The sequence below is a fragment of the Haemaphysalis longicornis genome, unplaced genomic scaffold, assembly GCF_048455015.1.
Source record: "Haemaphysalis longicornis isolate Haplotype H1 unplaced genomic scaffold, Haemaphysalis longicornis Haplotype H1 scaffold_9, whole genome shotgun sequence".
NCBI classification, from domain to species: Eukaryota; Metazoa; Arthropoda; class Arachnida; order Ixodida; family Ixodidae; genus Haemaphysalis; species Haemaphysalis longicornis.
Window position 1 is genome coordinate 3,905,384 of NW_027526460.1, and position 21,402 is coordinate 3,926,785.

General features: G+C 48.4%; 1 protein-coding gene across 2 annotated transcripts in view; it reads right to left on the bottom strand.

The window, feature by feature from the left end:
• LOC144153701 (structural maintenance of chromosomes flexible hinge domain-containing protein 1-like) overlaps positions 1 to 21,402 on the bottom strand; it is a 79,726-nt gene that overhangs the window by 16,553 nt on the left and 41,771 nt on the right. For both annotated transcript variants that reach the window (XM_077685382.1, XM_077685381.1), the window contains exons 25-40: positions 19,389 to 19,529; positions 15,159 to 15,321; positions 14,606 to 14,819; positions 13,323 to 13,452; positions 12,936 to 13,016; positions 12,677 to 12,835; positions 12,270 to 12,395; positions 12,040 to 12,122; positions 10,773 to 10,978; positions 10,341 to 10,453; positions 9,515 to 9,570; positions 9,315 to 9,399; positions 5,428 to 5,559; positions 3,898 to 4,050; positions 3,705 to 3,828; positions 1,237 to 1,356 (exon numbers count right to left, since the gene is read on the bottom strand). In XM_077685382.1, the coding sequence (XP_077541508.1) occupies positions 1,237 to 1,356; positions 3,705 to 3,828; positions 3,898 to 4,050; positions 5,428 to 5,559; positions 9,315 to 9,399; positions 9,515 to 9,570; positions 10,341 to 10,453; positions 10,773 to 10,978; positions 12,040 to 12,122; positions 12,270 to 12,395; positions 12,677 to 12,835; positions 12,936 to 13,016; positions 13,323 to 13,452; positions 14,606 to 14,819; positions 15,159 to 15,321; positions 19,389 to 19,529 (2,086 nt within the window). The remainder of the gene's footprint in view (positions 1 to 1,236; positions 1,357 to 3,704; positions 3,829 to 3,897; positions 4,051 to 5,427; positions 5,560 to 9,314; positions 9,400 to 9,514; positions 9,571 to 10,340; positions 10,454 to 10,772; positions 10,979 to 12,039; positions 12,123 to 12,269; positions 12,396 to 12,676; positions 12,836 to 12,935; positions 13,017 to 13,322; positions 13,453 to 14,605; positions 14,820 to 15,158; positions 15,322 to 19,388; positions 19,530 to 21,402) is intronic.

Below are 21,402 nucleotides of genomic sequence, written 5' to 3' on the forward strand. Positions count from 1 at the left end.
CAGTAATGAAAACATTTGCACAAGGAGTGGAGCTTCCTGCACTGGCAAGGGCGACTGACATTCACTAGGAAAAGCTGCTGTTCACTAGGACTGACATTCACTAGGAACAGCAGCTGAAGACACACAAGCCCAACTCCTTTCAGGGCAGGACCCCTTCCTTCCCAATGTTTCCAAGGGACCTTCAGTTGCAGCACATCAATGGGCGTCCTCGATTACTGCCCCGGATAGTCCGCAAGCAGTCCACAGACTGCCCTCGGATTGGTGGAGGCTCCGTAGGAATACACAAGAAAATCCAGCGCTGGATCGCGTCCCGGGCAGTTTGCAGACGGCTCGGGACTGATAATCGAGGAGGCCCAATCTAACACACACTGTTCCATGGCACACTTCTCCTCAGGCTGTTCTCCTCTCCATGCAATTATTCTTACTACCATCATTCTGTAGATATAATCTCTTTCTAAACATGAACAACAAGATTAAGAAATGGCGCGTACACGGCTGCAAGATAAATCGTACACCTTTTTTTTAAAGGAAGGGCAAATACAAACTTGAAATATGCCATAACAGAAGCATACAAAAGCAAGAAGACTGCTTGAAAAATTACACACTTACGTTCACTGCTGTTGTTTTATTAACTACTAAAATAGAGCTTGGATCCCAAAAAACCCTATTTCAGTGCTGGCATCACTGACATACAAGGGGCTCATGCTGTTGGCATCTCATGCCGTCGCAGCATCAAGTAGTCAGGGTTCTAAAACACCGGGACACTCATTGTGCAATGCCTCGTGCTAGAATATTTCCCCTCTGTGGGAAAAACGTGAAATGAAAGAACACGGCAGGACACCAGCTTTTGAATGCCTCCCGCTAGAACACTGCGTGCTTCAAAGACACAAGAGTGACAGCAAAGCTGCATACCTCTATCCCCCAACAGCTTCACCTCTGTGGGCAAAAACGCCAAGGCGCCAAGAATACACTTATACACTGCACGCTTCACCCTTCCCCAGGTTTCGTGTTAGTGGAGACGGCCCGGGATTTTTTGCTCAGGTGGCTGCAGAGACCGGCTAATTTTTTAATGTGGGTTAATCTGATTTGTAACTTGACCACAGGAACAACTTCCCATAAAGCATTTACAACGCTGCCGCACAATAAAAACTACAACACACTGAAAGGTACACCTGGGCTTGAGTCCAAAACTTCTGGTACCCCAGCAAATCTCCAACACAAGCGAATTTGGTGTACCTTCAAGCTCAATGTAGATGTTTTCTGTCGTCTGGAAAAGGTCCTCAAATGTCTGCAGCTGCTTCAGCAACTCCGTCCGTTTCTTGGTTAACTTTGCCATTTCTTCTTGCTTTGAGGCATCTGGAAAAATAAAGGTAGAAAGGGAAGAGAAGCAAGGAAGAGGCTAGTAAGGCGCCAGAGACGTGCTAGTGAACAGTGCCTACTTCAATCCAATGTTTGCAGCACATGAACGAGCTTCACACTTTAAAGGAGCCATGAAGAGAAAACACAAGTTTGGTTCATTCGAAAGATTGCCTCGTTAGAACCATAACGACACCACTTATAACGCAAACTTCGCTCAAATAAGCTACATAATTAGGAAAAACGGGAATGGTCATGCGACCCACCAGCTCATTTCCCGCAACAGAACCTATGCCGTCACATGGGCTAAGCTCTGCGATTGGCGGAGGCTGGCAGAAGCAAACGCATGTTAGGCAGGGCTTACAGTTTGCATAGCGAGCTAAATGCCCGTGAAACATACTGCACATTCTTTTTATGACAAAGAACGGTGGAGTAAACGGTTGAAGGTCAGAACGAACTCGCAAGCGTGTGCGCCAATGCGTACGAAACTAGCGCGCCGGCCGAGCTCGACATCTCGCCGTCGCGCAGACGAATTTTCGGGTTCGAGGCTCTTCGGGGCCAACGAACCGTTCCAGCACGCACAGCCGCGATTTTGCTTCGTATCGTAATCCCTTCGCAGGAGGTTGTCCGTCATATCGCCAACCAGCAAAGGTAAAAATAGAAACGAGGGGAGTAAGGAACAGCAAGAAGCGACGAGATAGTGCCAGTCGTCGCGTAAGTTTCGAATGGTGTTGGCTTGCTGCTGTCGTTACGAGCTCGTTTCCAGTTTACAACCACTGAAAACTTCAGTTTGTTCAGTTACGGCAGGGACCCTTACGTTAGCTCACTCCTGGGACCTGCTGGCGCTCGTCGCCGACTTCGTCAAATCGCTCTGACCTTGGGGAAAAAAATGCCGTAAACACCGCGCATTGACGCTCGTATCTTTCTGGTCGAAGCAGAGAGCTCGCACGAACGGCTTTCCATACACGACACCGGCCAACTGGCATAAGTGATACTGCTACTGAAATTGAACTATTATTAACCGTAATCAAAGCACGGCACATACGTACCAGTCTATATTCGTCCGTCGCGACGGGGCTGACGAGGCAGCGGTGCCGACGGCTGGGCGTTCGTCTGTTGGCTATCGCGGAATGGTCGCTTTCCCGCCCACCGCGTATCCCACAACTCTTGCCGCTCGTGCACTTAGAAGCATTGAGCGTTTTTGTGGTGTGAGGTTGTTAAATGCAAGCCCGAGCTCCTCGGCGAGAGTTTTGTTCTCCGGATCAGGCGATTCCATGACTAGGGCTGCGGGTGCACTAGGTTTTACTAGTATTTCTAAAATGGCCGCCGTCTCGATCGACTCCCGCGTGTGGGTGCTATATGGAGTCGACATACTAAGTATCTGTTTCATGGACCGGCTCTATGACGCCATTGTACACGTCACGGAATGTTCAATTTTAGCGGGAGATTTAAAATTTTGGCTTAAATTGCCTTATTTCTCAGTGAATAATGCATCATTTGCTTCCGGGAAAGCGCTTGGGGTACTATGAAACACCTAATCTTTCGAATAAAACAAACTTTTGTTTTCTCTTCATGGCTCCTTTAAAACCTCTAGCACCTTAAAAGGACACTAAAAGTTGAATAACTCTTGTTACATAACTAAAATACTGCAAGTTTTGTAGCTTTTCTTGGTGTTTGTCTAATGGAAAATGACACCTCATTTACTTTGAAATAATTAAAGCTGGTGTTTCTCCCTTTTCTTTATCTAGCTTTTTTTTTTTTTTTTTTCACACTCGGGCCAGGTTGAACTGGATAGGTAGCCATCATTAACGTGCCCCTAATGAAGTGCTCTCTACTGCTATAAGCTGACTTGCTTGTATTGTACACTTTAAAGGCTCTCTTACTCGTCTGACACGTACCACTACATCTCTTCTGAATAAACCCCCTATACCTACATAAAAGGCTTTTTGTTGATAGGAGCAGCCAGCACCAACCTGTGGAAAACGTTCATCCTAGGTGGCATGTTCCCCAAAGAAACATGCCTGACAATCAAATGTGTGTGCAACTAAGAGGCCCTCGCCATTATTTTAGTCAGTGTGCATTCATTTGGTTGTTACTTAGGGAGAAAGAAGTTTTTACTCTGCACCAACAAGGCAACTTTTTTCTGCTACATTCCCAAGTTATGGTAACAGTGGGTCTTCGTTTAGTCGAACAGTGAAGATGGTCCTTGTTGTTCAGTCATCCAGTGCCAGTTCCCAGCGAGTCTTTTGATTGACCGGCTGTACTCATCATCACACAAAGTGTTTCCAACAGGAAAAACCGGTTTCTTGCCCCTGCGAGAGACGAGTGCTCCCTGCGCTCCCACTCACCGTTGTAGAAGAGAAAGGGGACCTCGTAATTGGGCAGGCTCATCTTGTTCTGCATCTTGGGCGTGAAGCGCAGGATGTACTTGAAGCCATCCACGCCCTCGGTGTTCTCCTGAATCTGCAGGTTCTGCATGGGCACACACGCACAACGCAGCTGCAGCAGCGAAAGAGGGGGAGAACAGCAAAGCACAGCTACCTGCACCACAGCACAGCCCTTGCTGATGGGCACTTGGTACTGGTTGACGTTCCCTTCGAAGTAGGGCACCTCCTTCACCGACGGGTCGGGGGAGACCACCTGGAGCGTCAGCACGCCCGTCATGTTCATTGCCGTGTTGTTGCCGAACCGGTCCTGCAGCAGGGCACACAGGGAGGCCATTGCACACTGTCTCCCTGGAGGGACCCGCGCAAAGGTGGGCCGGCCACTACCACCACTGCTTCCACTCGGCACCGCAATACTGGTGACAGTTCTGCAAGCACAAGCACCCCGCAGAGCTCCGTGTGCACTGACACAGACTCGACTGCCAATTTTGGTAGCACTGGGGGAAGGACACCTCCCCTCGCATTTCCTCCTCTTCACAGGCATGACCTGGTGGTCTCAAAAAAGCAACGCTCCATTAGACTGGCAGCTGCAAGGCAGCCTCCTACCCCGTTATACGAGCGCACCGTTCAATTACAAACCCCTTTGACGGAAGAGAAGACAACCTCTTTGGGACACTGAGAGTGGCGGCTCAGGGGGTACAACGCACTCGAGTGGTAGTGAGAGTGGCTAAGTATCACACGCAAGTGGTAGGTTCACTGTGTGTGGCATTTTTTTGAACCTGTGCGGAATAAACCATTACTCCTTGTGCCCATCTCGTCTAGACAATGACGCAAAAGAAGTGTGTGTGTGCGTGTGTGTGGGGGGGTGATTTTAGATTTTTCAAATCTAAGCATGACCCCAACTTGGGCACCCCAATCGTGAAAAAAAAAATCAGGGTGCTTAGAATCGAGTGAATACGGTAGTAGCGGTTCCTAAACAGCATACAGCAGAATGGGACCTGACTTGTTCAAAGGCTGCGAGGGAATCCCTGGGGCACTACACGCCCTCCGCCCCAAAAACCTCCTGCAGTGCTGATAAAGGGAGTACAGCTGAAGCTGAGGCTCCCAAGAGCATCCACTCCTCAGAGCACGGCCAAGATCACCTCTTTCCTCACACGTACCTCAGGGAGTTGGGAGGAAACAAGTCAACGGCACTTACGACTGCAAGCGAGGTGCAGTGTAGCAATTGGAGGCGTATTCGCATCGACTGTATCCTCCACGGGGCAACATTATAACGTGCAGTACCTCAATACACTTGGGCAGAGTGCAAGAGATGGCGACTTTAACTCGCCAGGCCTTTGTGGAGGTGGCAGCTGAACGGGCCCTCCCAGCAGGGGAGGCCAAAGAAGCACACCCACTGAACAGCTGCCCTGCTCATGCACACCACTGCTGTGCTGTTCCTAAATGGCTCACACCAGCTCAACACCCACTGCATCCCCAGCAAGTGGGACTAAGTTTAGCCTATTTTTAGTATTTTTTACCCATCCTAGTTAGTTGAATATTTAAAATCATTAACCGAAGCCGCTATGAAAGTATTAGCTTGAGAACCAATGCTGCCCCATGAATCACAGTGCAACATCACCCACTACAACCCCTCAAATCTGTAGCACTTCCCCCGTCCCAGAATTCGGCACATCCCGATGCCCACCGTGAGGTCCAGCTTGAGGTACTTGAGCAGGTTCCGACAGGAGGCCTTGGACTGGTTCGAGACGGACGGGATGATGGGGTCCTGCTGGGGGGCAATCTTCATGGGCACGTCTGGCACCACAGTCAGCGGAATCTGGCAACACAGGCCACCGGGTTAGAAACAATAGTTCACAAGCATGCCATCAGCTGCCTCTGTAGCTTATTCAAGAAAAAAAAAAAAACAGAGCCATAAAATGTATGCAAATGTTCACTTGGACGAAAAATGTCCTATTGCTACAGAAGTCGTTATACCTACCCACCATTAGAGATGCAAGTTTTCATAAAATTTTGAGGGGCGTGAAACAAAAACATGTTTTTCATGTTTTTTCAAGAAAATATCAAAAATTGAAAAAAAAAAAAGACGATTCCGTACAGATCTATAAAAAACCCGACATACTTCTTTAGGCAAAACCCGTAGATGTGTCATCAAAACAAAAAAGTGAATGTAGTTGCTGGCGACTACACAAAGGAAACGCAATTACGGCAGCTGTAAAAAGAAAATACCGTATTTTTGTGATTCTAAGCACCCTCTCTTGCCTTCAAAAAAATAAAAAATAAAAAAAAAAAAGAAAGGGAAAAAAAAAAAAAAAGGTTTGCATGCGAATCTTAATGCACCCCCCAAGATTTCAGACGCGTGGAAGTGGGCCCGAGTTGATGTTGTGGCCAAGTCATTTCTGAAAGATTAGGATTAGGAAAAACTTTATTTGTGCCTGCAAAATGACTAAGCGCTGCGACGCGGACCTGGCGTCGTCCTAGGGCTTGCCGTTTCTAGGTGCAGCACCAACACTTCCCGTCACCGGGTCACCTGGTCTGTGCTTTTTGAGCGCATCCCGGACTTGCTGGACGGCCCAGAGTTTGAGTGTTTTTTAAACCATCACAAAACATTACAAACCATTTCAGTGGAACAGAAGACGACCCACTGGGGCATACTGAGAGCGGTGGCCCAAGCGGCACAGTGAACCTGGATGGCAGTGAGGTTGACAGAGTCTCATACTTCAGCAGTGGGCTCGCTTTCTTTTGAATCTTTGCCAAATAAATCATTATTCCTTGCGCCATCTCAGCGAGATACGGCCGCCAAAGAAAGTGGCGGGGAGGGGGTGCAATTTACGTTTTTCGGCTCTAAGCACTCCCCTCACTTTGGGCATCGTGCGCGCGGAAAAAGGGGGTGCTTAGAATCGAGTGCTCTCAGGAGCAGCAAACTTCAAAATTAACACTGGGCTGTCCAGAAGGCTCGCGCAGCAGCGGAGAGTCTCGGGCTCCCCCCCGCCCTGACGTGGGAGATGCCCTCTACGCCTTGACACCTGCCGGGTGCCCTTCAGGACCCTTTTTGGAAATGAAGTTTTACCTCGGCAACCACTGAACAGAATATAATTGTTACCTGCTGCATCACAAAAGCCCTACCAGAGCTTCCACTCTCAAAATCGGTGCCGAATTCCCCAACACGGCATTGACTTCAGAAAGTGTTTCCCTCACTGCAGGTTGGTTGCATTACAACGAAATTCCCCGGAGAAACTCTCTTTTCTTTTTTTTTTTTTCAATGTTATCCTGGTTGGGAAAAAAGAAAAAAGACAGAAAGAGAAACCTGTTTTTTTTTCATTCAACTGCTCCCATCTCTACCAACCATGAGTGCCTTTGATAAGATTCTCAAAACCCTGCTTGGTTGGCAGATGCAGCCGAATCCTTTTGCTGCATTTTGTTTTTCAATCTCTTTTGGCTGTATTACATGCAACGGAAACCTCCAGCCAACCTGGCAATGCATATTTCTGCATCCCCGGGTTATCCACAAACTGTAACTAGTTTCTACATACAGTAAGTGGCCCAGACTCAGTGATGAGCTTGTGAGTGCAGTTTACAGTTTATGCAATCAAAACGGTGCCACAAACGTAATTTGGCGCAAAATGACCAACCCAGGGGTGAGACAGCTGAATCAGATTTGGGAGCAGTTTTTGGAGCAGCGAAATCTCGATTTTGGAGCAGAAGAACCTTGATTTGGAGCAGAATGATGACATTTATTACGTCACCTTAGGAGCCTTAAAATCAAATTTTTGGCAACTCAGGGGGTGGGGGAAGGGGGGGGGTGCACTTTTTAATGGGGGTTTGAACGTACATAACACAGAAACAGCCTTTCAATGAAGTTTTTTCTACTAGAGTATCACAAGGCACGAACTGCACTACGTTGTTACAAGCCATTTATAAATTCTTAGGCTATATATGCATGCATAGATAGATAGCATGGAGTCCCAAGCGAAAAAAACAATTGGAGGCCCAATTGGCCCTGTCGAAAACACAATTGGGCGAAATGGAACCATTTGCATTTTCAAATGGTTTTATTTGAACCAATTATGTTTTCGGCAGGTCCAAATGGTCCTCCAATTGTTTTTTTTCGCCTGGGGTGCCGTTGAAAACATTGAATCGAAAACTAAGCAATCGTAAGGCATTTTCATTATCGTGTGAATGCTTAAATTATTATTTTTGTAATCCCGGACTCGGCTTTACACACAATTGTAGAGGCATGGCAAAAGTTGCGCAAAGCGAGGTGACAATCTTCGCACCCCACCAGCCCTCCCATTTGAATCCCCAAGGTGCGCAGTGACTACGATCGCAATTTGAATAACGTTGGTATGTTTAGCCACCTCCCTCTTGGCATTAAATTTCACTTCAGATAGATAAACAATTATTACTAGCGTGCAATAATAGCCCGTCCCGCTATCGGCCACTGCTTGAACATTTTGCGGCTATGTAGCCTGCGCGGCCACTTCTGCAGTGTCGATCGCCTCATTTCCGCCACTCGCAAGCTTGCTGTCAAGGGCAGCAATAACTTAGCGTTTTATTATAACACCGTAATGAGTCCGAAATTTCACTTCAAGCACGCACCGCGCCTCTCACTCGAGGCCGAAACACGGTGAAATCACGGGCCCCACGTTGTTTTTGATGAACTCCCGTTCTGCAAGTCACGCAACTTTCCTCAACAGATCAAACGGCTAAATTAAAACCCCGCCACCCCCATAACCAAAACCACAGTAGAAATCGGCGAAGAGCACTCTGCCTGAACCACGAGCAACTGCTTCGCCCGACGGCCATGTTTTCCAATATTCCCCACACCAAGACGGCGGCGCCCAGTAATGCCGTTCTGGTAGTACACTCTAGTTCTGGAGGTACGGCGCTCCGAAAATTGCCGTCTTTTCATAAATTTTCACCAGTAGTTTGTCGCCTGAGTACACATACGTATTTTTTCTACAGAACTTTGCAATTGTTTTCCATGGGAAAACTTAAAAAAAAAACACAGAATATAACATGTGCAACCCGACATGGTGACCTTCGAAAAAACTATCTTGGGGACAATTTTATGCGGAACTATCTTGGGGACAATTTTACGCGGGTTTTTTATCTTTACAAACAGGATAACCTTGGGGGTGCTGGAAAATTATGCCGTCAGTAAGCATTTTTCCCCACTGAAACTGGCGGGAGCTTTAAAATCCTTGGCTCTCAGACCGTTTTGGAGCAGTTTGGCGCAATTATTGCAATTTTCAAGCTTTTGGAGCAGCCTGGCGCAGGAAAGCAGATTTGTATCAAAAGTGCGCAATATGCGCAGCTGTCTCACCCCTGCCAACCAATGCCATCTCTGCATGCACCCCAGCGACACAATGCTGCCAATTTTGGCAAAATCTAAAATTTGTGCCATTCACGCATTGCTGCACACCAGAAAATATCCCCCACTGCTGTTGATACCCAAGTGCAACCCAATGCTACAAGGTAACTACATATTTAGGCCAAACAACAACCTCATCTGCAGCAGCACTGGACGCTTTGGTGCAAAATGAATTCTGCACAATATGATGTGATACTTACAATGACGCTACTGATGCTGTGCTTGTTATTGTTGAAATGGAACTGCATGTTGTACTCCCCAGATTTTTCTGGCACCTTCACTTTCCTTTAAAAAAATATAGAAAAAAAAAGAGAGAGAGAAAATCAGAAGGCAGCCCAAACTGGGAGGTGCAGACAAAGGGAAACAATGGCTTTACTGCGCCCAAGGCCATGCAGCGTACCTGAAGTGGTAGATGCCATTGGAAGAGGTCGTCTCTGCGGGCGCCACTGTGAACACCTAGTGTGGGCAGGAAAAGGTGGTGCACAGGGGCAATGTTGAGGCCTGGCTAAGAAGCAACAGAGGGAACACTCAAACGCAAATTTTTAAGCGCAAACTTGAAAATCCACGTTTGAAAACTTCCCTTGCCTGACTAGTAATAGGGTACAGTCAACAGTCAAGAACTAGGCTTTCGTCCCAAATGCCTGACCAGAGTGCTCAGTTCATTTGTTGGCTGCATCCGCCAATACGGCTTTCTTTCTTCCCAGGCAGCCTTTTCGTGTAGCTCCCAACGCTATTTTGTGAAAGGTTTGGGAGAACGCATTAACCCTTTCACTGTCGCTAATGTACCGGTACGTTTTCGAATTTCCCCTCCGCAGTGCCACTGACGTACCGGTACGCTCTCCATTGTGCGTTCAAAAATTTGCGCCATAGCGCAAAGCGGGTGCACCTGGTCTGTTCGCGCTATCTTGTTACATTTTTCGCTGCCGCCACAGGTCCCCTGATACAACGTCATCAAGGAGAGTGGAAAGTGGGCAGCAGTACCCCAGTTTTAGAGAGAGAGAGCAGCGAACAATTTGCTTGTATTTTTAAATTTAGAAATTGAATAGCTCTTTCATTTCTGCACGGATCTTGATAATTCTTTTTGCATTTATCTCTGCATGACATAAGAGCAAACGTACAGCCTGAAAAGTACCACAAAAAAAGAAAAGCGTTGCAGGGGTCCTGTTTGGAACAACATTAAAGAGCCCCACAAGCTCAACAACAGGAGAACAAACAGGGTGGCACACCTTCTGGTGGTTCTTTGGGGCACAGTCAATGCGGACCAACTTCATGCTGAGCTGTTTGCCCAGGACGGAGCACATGATATTGCCGTCTTCTCCCAGGACGTGGGCAGAGATCTCTGCAAGGAAAGGCCGCGCAGCAAGTGAGAACAAAAACAAAGTGGTTTTGGCGAGCTGCAGCATGTTCAAAACTGAGCTAGAAAACGGCAGGTGCGCATGTTCATCACTTCCTACAACACAGCATTAAAATAGAGACGAGAGCTGGGTGTGCACCCGTTGGCACAGCTTGTTCAGCAAGAGTTTGCAAGGACAGGCCCTGAGAGCACTCATGGGAAAACCGAAATTAGAAGGATGTCGAGCCCAAGCCGAGTTTACCAACTGTCCACCCCAGCACAGGTTACACGTGATGTGAAATGGCGGCAAAACGCCAGCGCCCACCTGGCAGCTCCTCGGCCACGGTGAGGGTCTTCTTGCCCCCGTAGTCGATGTTGAGCTCGACGGGCTTCTCGGGGTCGCAGGTGAGGTGCAGCTTGAGCACGGGCCCGTTGATCATGGTGCGGCCCACGGTTGCCTTGGTGCCCAGAGTGAACAGGCCCCGGCAGTTGGTCGAGCAGATGTTGAACTCGCACGGCTTCGGGGCCACCCTGCACGCACGGGAGCATGGAGGAAAGAAAAGGTGAGGAGAGGCCCTGACGTCACCTTTGTGAAGCCGCACCCGCCACGTCCATGTGCCCACCGAGCCCAACAGCACTCTTTCCCCTTTTTCTCTGCTATTTCCGGTTTGATAACAGCTTCGCAGTACGGGCGGCTCGCAAAAGCGAATGCAGACGGGAGCAGTATTTGTTGTTCGTACAGCACGGTGGTTTTGGTGCGCTACGTCTCAGCTGCGATGAATTTCACTGCACTTCACAACGAAGAAACGCACAGCGAGCAAAGCACTGACTGTGGCTCCCGCCAATGCTGAGCGGGGAGGATTTTGACAGCCGGGCGGACACCGGCAGCAGCGGCTACTCGCTCCGCCGATCTCAACGCGACGCCAGCGACACTGCAGCTGGGATACGAGTTGGGGCCGCCTCCGACGGCGGAGTTTTCAAACTCACATAATCTAAAAACGCTTACCGTAGTGACTGCGCTGTGTTGCCAGCACATAGCGAGGCAGCCACAGTCAAAGCGCTGTAAAAAACTGTCGGTGGCACTTAGCCAGATTTAGTCGCCGCAGCAGTAAGAAACTAGGCAGCACTGTCTATGGGCTCAAGAAAAATGACGTCACTTCCTTCACACTTTTTGCAATGCATTGGGATGCTAGGTGACTCTCCCGAGTATTTTTTCCTCCATGCATGGGAGGGACTGACCTCTCTCGCTTCTTTTTGGTTCCCATTATTTGCACTTAACCGCTTGAAGACATGGTGCTTTGAGCAGGGTGCCTTGTGTGCACCAAAACTTGTGTGCCAAACTGTGTGCCAATGCTAGACACGTTTGCAATACTGACACTGCCTGTACCAGAAACTAGTTGCCCCATCTGCACTGTTTGCGGGCCTCCATATGGTGCCAACCGATACACAAGGTTTGCAGAGTTGAGTACGCTGCACTGCAGTATTAGTGGGGAAACGGCAAGAGGGAGATAGAGAGAGTGGTTACGCCACGTAACAAGATTGACTGTTAAGAACAGGAGACAGAGAAAACGGTTCCCTCGCGCCACACGTACGGATTCTTGAGTGCAAGGGTGAAGCTGCCAAAGGACGCCTTTCCCTTGGAGTCCGTCTTGACTGGCTGCTGCGGAGGGATTGCCTGCAGAGACAACCGGGCATGCCTCAAGTTTTCCACGAGAGAGACAATTTCACTGCAAGCATTAAATCTGTTTTATTTACCACAACGGGGCTTAGCGTACAGTGATCTGGTTGAAATTCGCACCCGGGGTGCCTTCGTGCCCCTCACCTTGATAGCCTCGTCTGTGCCGAGGACAACCTTGATGTTTGGCTCCGAGGACGGATTGCCCCTGGCATCCTGCAACTGCACCACCAGCGGTCGTGGAAGCTTCCCTTCCGGCGAGACTGTGACCGGCTGCACAAGAACAAAGGCACCCTCCGTTGCGCAATCACATCGGCTGCAATGCTTGCAGAGCAGTCTATTTTTCCCAGTCCGCAGCCTCCTGCCAAAACCTTTGGTGTGGGCAGCAATGGTTCCCCTGGGAGCACTGTGGAATGGCAACTACCGCCCACTCTCCTCCAAGATTCTCCCGACTTGACGCATTGCAAGCAACCTAATCGCGGGAGCCAGGGCCATGCCATCCCACTTAGGAATTCACAACCGCAGCTGTACAGGCCACCCTGGTGCCGACCCACCTCTGCAGCATTGTAGTTGACGTAGGCCAGCGAGGCTGGGGGGCCCGGGATCATGTTGAGCCGGAGGTAGTCCTTGAGGCCCCTCCACTGGAAGCACACCTCCTTGGTGCCCAGGCTGCAGTCCATGAACTTGAGCCCCTTCACGTGGAAGCCCGAGTTCTGCACACGGCAACAGCAGTGCACCGCTGGTGTGAGGGGAAAAAAGGGGCATTCAGGCAGCCCGGGCCTCTTTCCAAGTGGGGATGGGGGAAGTGCTCACCTGATCGAGGGCCTTCACCACGTCCCCGTAATCTATGCCCTCGGATATGATGAGAAGCTCGGCAAGGTCTTTTACGTGAAGCTGGAACGGTAGAAAAAGAAACCGGATGAGTTCCTAGTAAGCTGCTGCTATGCGTACCGAATGACAACACTGGCCAGGCATTTTGTACATGTAGGCAAACGAAAAGAAAGAATGACTTTTTCGGTCCTCCATTCTGGCAGGAAATCATCAGTGAGGTCAGCACAAACTTGTCCTGCCATGTGCAAGTGCAGCTGCTCAATAACAGTGGCAAAGAGAAAAGGAGCAGCCACTGCCGCCCAGTGAGCGTACGTCCTCACTTGAGTTAACAACAATGCCCCCTCCCTCCAGCTCCCACATGCCACCCACCTTCCTGATGGGGTTCTGGTACTTGTCGGTGATGCTGATGAGGATGTCGGCCTGGTGGATCTCACCAATGCGCACGTCCGTGGTGCCCTTGCAGGACACCTTCAGGATGGCCGGATCGCCGTTCTTTGGTCTGCAAGCACAACAGCGAGGGGGTTACTGCCGCACCGTAGCAGGACGCACTGCACCAAAAGGAAATGGCACTAAACACATTCTCTATAGTGTGCCATGTTTCCTTCACGTGTAAATCAAACAAACATGGCCTTTTCTGTTGGCAAACCTTCTCGATGCAAGCTCAGCAGGAAAATGAGAAGAAAGCCAACTCACACAGTTTCAGGGAATTAGCACTTTCTACTTAGCATGCGCATGAACTGCAGAATACTGCTGGCAACTAATGAGGCTGCCAAAGTCCAGACCAGTGTACGTGAGAAAGAAGCTTGGGTTGTTAAGGCTCAGGGCAATTCTGTGCTGCCCTGTGGCTCGATGCTGTTGTACCACCCTTTATCAACTTTTTCGTTATGGCGGAAGAATGGCCAATTTTGAGTGCTTCCACAAAATTATTTTTTTCTTTTGAGCTAGGTGACGCATGCATTTAGTCTTGCTATGCATGACATTGTAGTTTACAGATTGCTCTTCAAAACACATAACAGAAGTTTTGTGAGAGGTACAATTATTTACAGTTTATTGGTCAAATAATTATGAAAGGATGCACACACACACACACAAAAAAATAACCAGTATACACACGAGTTGTCAAACCTGATGTAGCGAACTTCAATGCAACAAAACCCCCGATGTAACGAACCATGGAATTTGCTTTAACTTCAAGTGTATGCACACCATGTATCTTCACCCTCTGTGTAGCGAAGTCCCGTTTGCTGAAATTTCAATGTAACGAAGTTTCATGGACAACTAGGCACAAAAGTCAGGTTGTAGAATTACATTGTGGTCAGCCGCGATGATGATGATACTAGTGCAGCACAACCAAGGTGTTTTGGCATTTAAAAATAGCAAATTTATCAAATGTTCTGATCGCCTTGAGGTTTTATATTGAAAGGGACTTTTAACTACTAATAACTGAGCTGCTGCTTTTTTTTATAGGGTTGCATGCTGAGCTCACGGGACCTTACTTGACTTTGGATGATTGGGAGTCGACTGTAGCACTGAAATCACTGCACAATGGGCAGCCTAGAAGCATTATGAATGCTGCAAAGTGCTGCTCTTTCAACAGATCTTTTACAGTTTTGAAAAGTTTCCTGTTGTCCCCTGGCCGAGATGGCACTCACTTGACGGTGAATCCGAAGTCCACCACCCGGTTGGAGCTGATGGACATGTGGCAGAAGAGGGACTGCTTGACGGACGACGGGCAGATGATGTCTGGCAGGCGTCCCGAGAGGACCTGGTCCTTTGGGACGTCTGACGCCCAGTTCAGCTTCAGCTTGGACACCAGGCTCTGGGTCAGCGTGATGGGCTTGCCGATCTCGTCTCGCACCTCAAACCCTGCACGCACGGGGACAGTGGGCAATGAGCTCCTTCCCGCCCGCCGAGGGAAGAGGAAAGGACTGCACTAGTTTCTAAGACATTTAGGCTTCCAGAGCCCTGCAGTCGCACACTAACAGAGTGACCGATTCCGGAGCACAGCTGAGACGACATTTCCTGGTCCAATTCTCTCTTCCAGCATTGCGGTCGCCTACTCTTTCCCACTAGGAGGATGGCTGGCCCGTGGGGCCGCAGCCCTGGCCATGTCAACAGGACAGAACGGAAGGACCACTAAATGACTGAGGAGAAGCCAAAACTCTGGTGGCCAGCTAGAGGGCGTGCATGTGGGGGGCCACTCACGGAGTCCCGTGATGCTCTCCCCAGCCACCCAGGAGAGGTCCTTGCCGTTGCCCAGCTCCATCTCGTCCCCGTCCTCGCCAGTGCAGGAGAGATACAGCGAGGACGCCTGGTGGCTGGGCAGCACCGTCAGCAGCCGCTCCACATGCGCTATGTGCTTGTGGTTCTGCACCGGGGGAAGAAAAGCGGGCACGGCAGGGAGGCTGGCTGGGCAAAGGCATAATCTCTCCAAGAGTTCAATCAAAGCATAACTGCACTGGAACAAAGGCAACAGAAACAACCAATATTTCTTTTTCAGGAGAAAGCTTCCCCCACCCCTCACTCCTGGAAAATGGCTGCCACGGAGCAAGAACATATATTCGCCCCGAGCGTGAACACAGTCGGGACCCTGGCGGCGGCGGGACGAACCGCTCCTAGTGTGAATGGCGCTCTCACGTCGTCTGCTTGTTCACGTTGCGCACGGTGCAAGACGCGTGCTGCACACGACAAAACAACCAATATTTGTACTCGTTTGACAGTAAGCAATGACATAGTTACCTCTGCTTGCGCATTTCCTCTAGAAACTCAATAATCAGCGGCCGTTGCGGGTAATGTGCTGGTTTAATTCCAAGAAACATCTTCGCCGTGGTCACCGCTTGAGTGTGAAACGTGTTATAAACATTGCTTCCACACATTGCACTTTTGTTATTGTTGAGTGCAGCCGTCTGCCGTTTCGGGAACGTCGAAGGGTGCTTTTTGAAAGCGGCGTGGTGATTATATAAAGGATAAAAGTTTAGTACGCAAAGCGGGTAAGAAGCGACAAGACCTGTGCATACGCGTGCAAATTCCACGCCCTTGTAAAATTGCGCTGTGTCCTTATAATAATAATAATAATAATAATAATAATAATAATAATAATAATAATAATGACTTTATTTGGCATCAAAGATACATGATGCAGGAGACCTGCAGAAAAAGCTGGCGTGATGCCAGCTTGACAAGGCCGCAGGCCCCCTCCCCCCTCCCTGAACACATGGCAGCAGCCGTCACACTTTCATAAAAATATTCCGGATCATACGCGTGAAATAAACAGGTCTACTACAAGAAGAATCATCACTGTACATGTGTGATGAAATGTGTAATGCTTGAACAAAATATAGTTTCAGAAAATGCGAAAAATGTAGATGCGTTAGCCTCAAAAGAGAGAAGAACCATACGCGCGATACATACAAGTGAAGCATACGAGAAAGTCTACGAGAAAAAAGAAAAAAGGAGCAACAAACACTGTACAGGTGTAGTGCATTGGTGCGTATAATGCTAGAAACAAATAATGGACTTCGCAATGCGAAAGACAGGCGTACTTGCCTTGCAAACATAAAAACAGCATCATAAAGAAAGGAAATGCCTAATTTATCGCTTTGGCAAACACCACAAATACATTGTCACTTTCTGAAACAGTGAAAAAAACAAACAAGACACCAACAAACGTATCGCGGGAAAACACGGGAAAACACAGAGCAGTATACAAAAATACAAGTCAATAAAAAAAAAAAAAAACATTTACGCTGCAGACGACCCGTGAGCTATCGCCAATACATTACCGGGCGCGTATTTTACACCCGCAAGCGCCTGTGTGATCGTGTTCTTCCCGTACCTTTTCTAAAATAAATATCATTTTTGGGCAGTCATCGTTTATACCGAGTTGCTAATTTTACGTATTATTTAAAATACGTTTCTATGGATATGCAAGAGTATTTAGGGGGGATTTCTCGGTAAAATTCAGCAGTTGTGAGCAGTTGTGTAATGTGGCATTTCGTGCGTCATTTTCATATACAGTCTACGCTCGTTACAGCAGATCCGGCAACAACGGACTTTCGGTTACAACAGACCATTTCTGTTGGTTTGTCTGGTCCCCATGCATTTTAAATGGAGTCCGCTCCGCTCACAACAGACCCGGCTAGAGCAGACTATCAGCTACAACAGACTAAATTTTAGGCGAAAATTGTTTCGACTGAACGTTTATAGCGGACTTCCGCGGGGCCGGCAGCCGATGTGCTTTTTCTTAGATTATTTTGGCAAGAAGACTGTCATGTCTGGCAACATTGCTGGCAGCCGGGTCATTGGTGCAGCCAAGCCAAGCCAGTGCCAGTGGCTTTTTTTTTGTGCGACTAGCAGCATGAGCGCCAGGGTAGCTGATTTCACTGTCAGATAAATTAAGTGTAATTAACGCTGTTGAACATGGGGAAAAACAGGCCGACTTCGCCAGAAGTACAGGCCTGTCTAAGCAGACAGTCTGCTATACCGTCAAGAACAAGGCCGCTGCCGATAAACGTGACTCCGGTGAGATTGAAAACAGGGCTATCGAAAGTGGTGCGCTCGGAGGAGAGTCTGCCCTCGTCAGTATTTTTATGTAATAAAAAACTCGGGTTCAGTGAAGTTCGGCTTTTATTATTCCCACGCATGCATCGTTCCTGTTCCGTTCGGTGAAAAAGGTAAGAAATGCCTCAAGTAGGGGTTGTTCCCCATCCATTGTGTGCAATCTGCTGGTAAAACCGTGCGCAGTCCAACTGGTAACTTTCGATTTTACAGCTGTCCGCCGTCAGATTATTTTATTACAGCTGTTTCAATGACCAGAATAAAATCGCTAAAAATGTGGGAGCTACCTTGAGGGAATGTCAGGCAGCCATCCGATTTGTTTGATGAACGGTTTCGGGAAAACCTGTCTCGTCGTGAGGGGATTTAAGAGAGCCTAGCTAATGCTGATGGGCACGACTGATGTTTTATAGCTGGTTTATAATTGCGCCTAGTTATATTCTTGCTTTATTTGCTCAGCTTATCTTGTGTCTTTACACGCTTGACCACATGCGCTAGGCCTTTTCGCCGGTGCTAAGCTTTGGAAACGGTGTTTACGCGATTCTTTGCCCTCGCGCGAACACTGTGCAGAAGTGCTGCAGGCGTATAGAAAGAACAAAGTCTGTGTACTATGCATGCAATATCGGTCAAAGTACCCACTGTAGAGCTCATACCCATCTTTAGGGTTCGTAAGCGACGCAAGAATGCAAACACACCTCGCTGTTGCAGGCACCTGTTAGATTTTAAAAGGAACGCAAATGGTCAACAGAGCAGCCGTAACAGAAAATTTGTGCTCACTGTGAGGTTCCAGAAGCTTGGTTAGCACACTGTAAACCTGCTTGTCACTTTGCGAAAACCTAGCGAAACACGAGATGTTGATTGTACTGCGTGCGTTGACAATTCGATTCGCAAGTCCACTTCCGACGAAAGCCGCCGTAAATAAGTGATCAGACACCGTCATTCTTCAAACCTTCCTTCAGAGTCGCTAAAATTTCATTTAAAAGACCCGTTAGAGCGGTTACATTTATATCTCTGCGCTGATCAAAATTCAGTTATTTTATGTTGCCTTTCGAACACACAAAAAATATCGTAAGCTCTTAGAAAGAATGTCGGGGCAGTTAAGCATTGTTATGTTACTATTTCAGGGCATCCCACAAATGCAAGAATGCGTCACGCTACCAGCGAAAGCGATGGAAACTGCTGTTGTAAACTGAATTCCAGAGATCGAGGCTTCCTGATTTGTTTCTATTTATGGTTTTATTAAAGGCTCAAAGCCATAGTCTGGAAAGATCGGGCTTGCTACGAGCCATGGTGTAAAAGTTCATTGCCATTATTGCGGCCGTTCTGAGATTCCCGATGGGTCGCCGCTTTTTTGCCGTGGTAATGAAAACTTACTGCTGCTTCCATGCTATACATTGAACGTTGAGGAACTGAACTACAGCATACCACTCTTTTCTGTGCCTTTCGTGCGCACATACGGCGGGAAAAAAGGCACGAAGCGCGCCCCCAGTGTGCATCCTTACGGGATGCTCAGCGGAGCATCCACACTAGCAGCGTGACGCTGTCGCCACCTACATGTCGATCTCACGGCGAATAGCAGGCAAGGCGGCCCATTGCGATGGGCGCGGGCAAGCAACCAGATAATGGCACAGTGAAAACCAACGCGGACTACAAAGCTCCGTAGCTGCACTTGGCAAGGAGAGGGTAGCGGCACCTGATGGACAAAAGGAGATAGCAGCCACAATTCATTCTGTGGCTGCGCAGCGAAATGGCGATCGCAGTAGCCACGCAGCTCCTTCTCCAATTACAGATGCAGCTAGCTTAACCTAGACCAAGTGCTTCTGACGCTATGCCTCAGGCAGTGCCTTTTCCCCTCCCCCAACCACTGAGATGTCGTCATACCTGCACCTCGAAGCGGGCCACCACCTTCTCCTCCTTCTGCACCTGCCGCAGGTTGAGGGGGGCGCCCGTGATGGTGCCCTTGCAGCTGTTGGACAGGTCCACCGTGTAGGTGGGTAGGCCGGTCTGACGGTGCGCCTGAAACTGTGGGAAAGGGCGGCTGCACCATGGGCAACATTGACTGCGTTCACCCATCGCAAAACTTCGCTCCTTCGCTTGGAACAAGAGCAGCTGAACTGCATGCTGCCCGTGTGTTCTATTCATTACGCACTAACAATATCCACGTTTTTTATTGCTACAGAAACAGCTTTCGTTCCTGGGAAAAAATTTTTTACTCCTTTTGTTTTCCAGGATAACTTTCCATGCACACTCGGCTCCAGACTTGTTCATTTCAAGACGCCTACATTTTTCTTGCTCAACCTTGCACTTTACATTACTGTTATTATTGTGCGTGTTTTTTTCTCGTAGTTGCCACTCCTGCAATGGCTCCACAATAGTGCTGCAGTATTTGGAAATAAAATAAATAAATACAGGGTATAAACACGCAATGTGAGTGTGGCATAACAAGAAAGGCAGGGTAGATGGAAAAGAGCTTGTACCATTTAAAGTAGACGGGGCAACACGCACACAAAGTGCTGCTCCATGATGTCATGAGTCAGTACAATTAAAAGGAGACATGGCTCTCAAAAAATTTAATTTTTAAGCCCCCTCTGTGAAACTTGTCAGTCCTGCTGCTTTTTTCCCACTGATTTCAAACATGCCATTATTTTTTCAATCAGTCCCAAAGATAATTACAGATAACTAGTCATTTTTGGAAGAACAATCGACCAAACAGTGTTAGTCATTAAACTGTAATCTTTATATTTTCCAATACTATGAACCCTGTTGAATACAATAAGAGAAGCTGTTTTTTGATGCATCACTTGGAACTAATTTTACAGCCCATAAAACTTGGTGGCACCAGTGGCAAGGAACCAATTCAAACGGCCATTTCAAACACCAAAGTTTTATAATAATAATGCAAGAAGCCTTACAGCATTGTAACACTTGCACGAGATTTTAGAACTCAACAAACCTTTCAGAAGAAGCAGGGGGAGAGCCCAAATGACGATACATTTATACGCTATGAGTTGCAGAATAGACGGCACTGCACTTAACGGTTGTCAAATTTTAAAATTACTCTGCCCCCCGTACTCAGAAAGCTAATATAACTCCTGCCCCAACACAGCCTTTTGCAAGGGTTGAAGAAGTTCAAGCATAAGAGGGTTTCAAAATCCAACCTTAAAGGGGCACTGACACAAAAATTTTGCATCTTGTTTTTTTTGTTGCGATAAGTAGCTAGTGACCTACTTATAACCCGTAGAAACCTCATTTGCTTCAGCGTGCGACGGTTGTTTAATTAGAGGCATTTTCAATGCAGCCAGTCGCAGTTTCGGTTTCAGCGAGTGCCGCGAAACGATGGATTTTGTGGATTTTGTGTGAACAAAGCTGACCACGTTACCGTCGGAGGGACATCACAGAGCAGAGCCGCCGTAGCACTGTCGAATCCGCATCGACGGCAGTTTCTGCGAATGCCCCCACCTACTGATCTCGTGAGGCGCTTAATTAAAAAGCGGCCGTGGATGTGACGCAGGCGCTGCGAGTGCAAATGCTACCACGGCTAAAAAACGAGGGGCGACGCTCGAGACGGTGGGTGGCAAGACGCGCGCTGGGGGCAGCCGGCCGGTCTGCCTACAGGTCCGCCTACAGATGTGTTCGGCTTAGCACTGCGGCGGATATTCGAGTGCCGCTCTCGTAAGCGGTGCAGATGACAATTTTTAATGCAACCCGCCATCGCATCATGAACTCCTTTCTCATGTAAGCCACCATGGTCAAGACTTGGGGACAATTTTGTGCAGCGGTAACAAGCTATCACTCGAGCTACCTGCGCCGGCCTGGGCCACTTCGCGGCCGTGGCCGCCGCCTGCACAGCGACCATGCGGCTAGCTCAGTGGGCTTTTCGTGCCTCCGGCGCGTT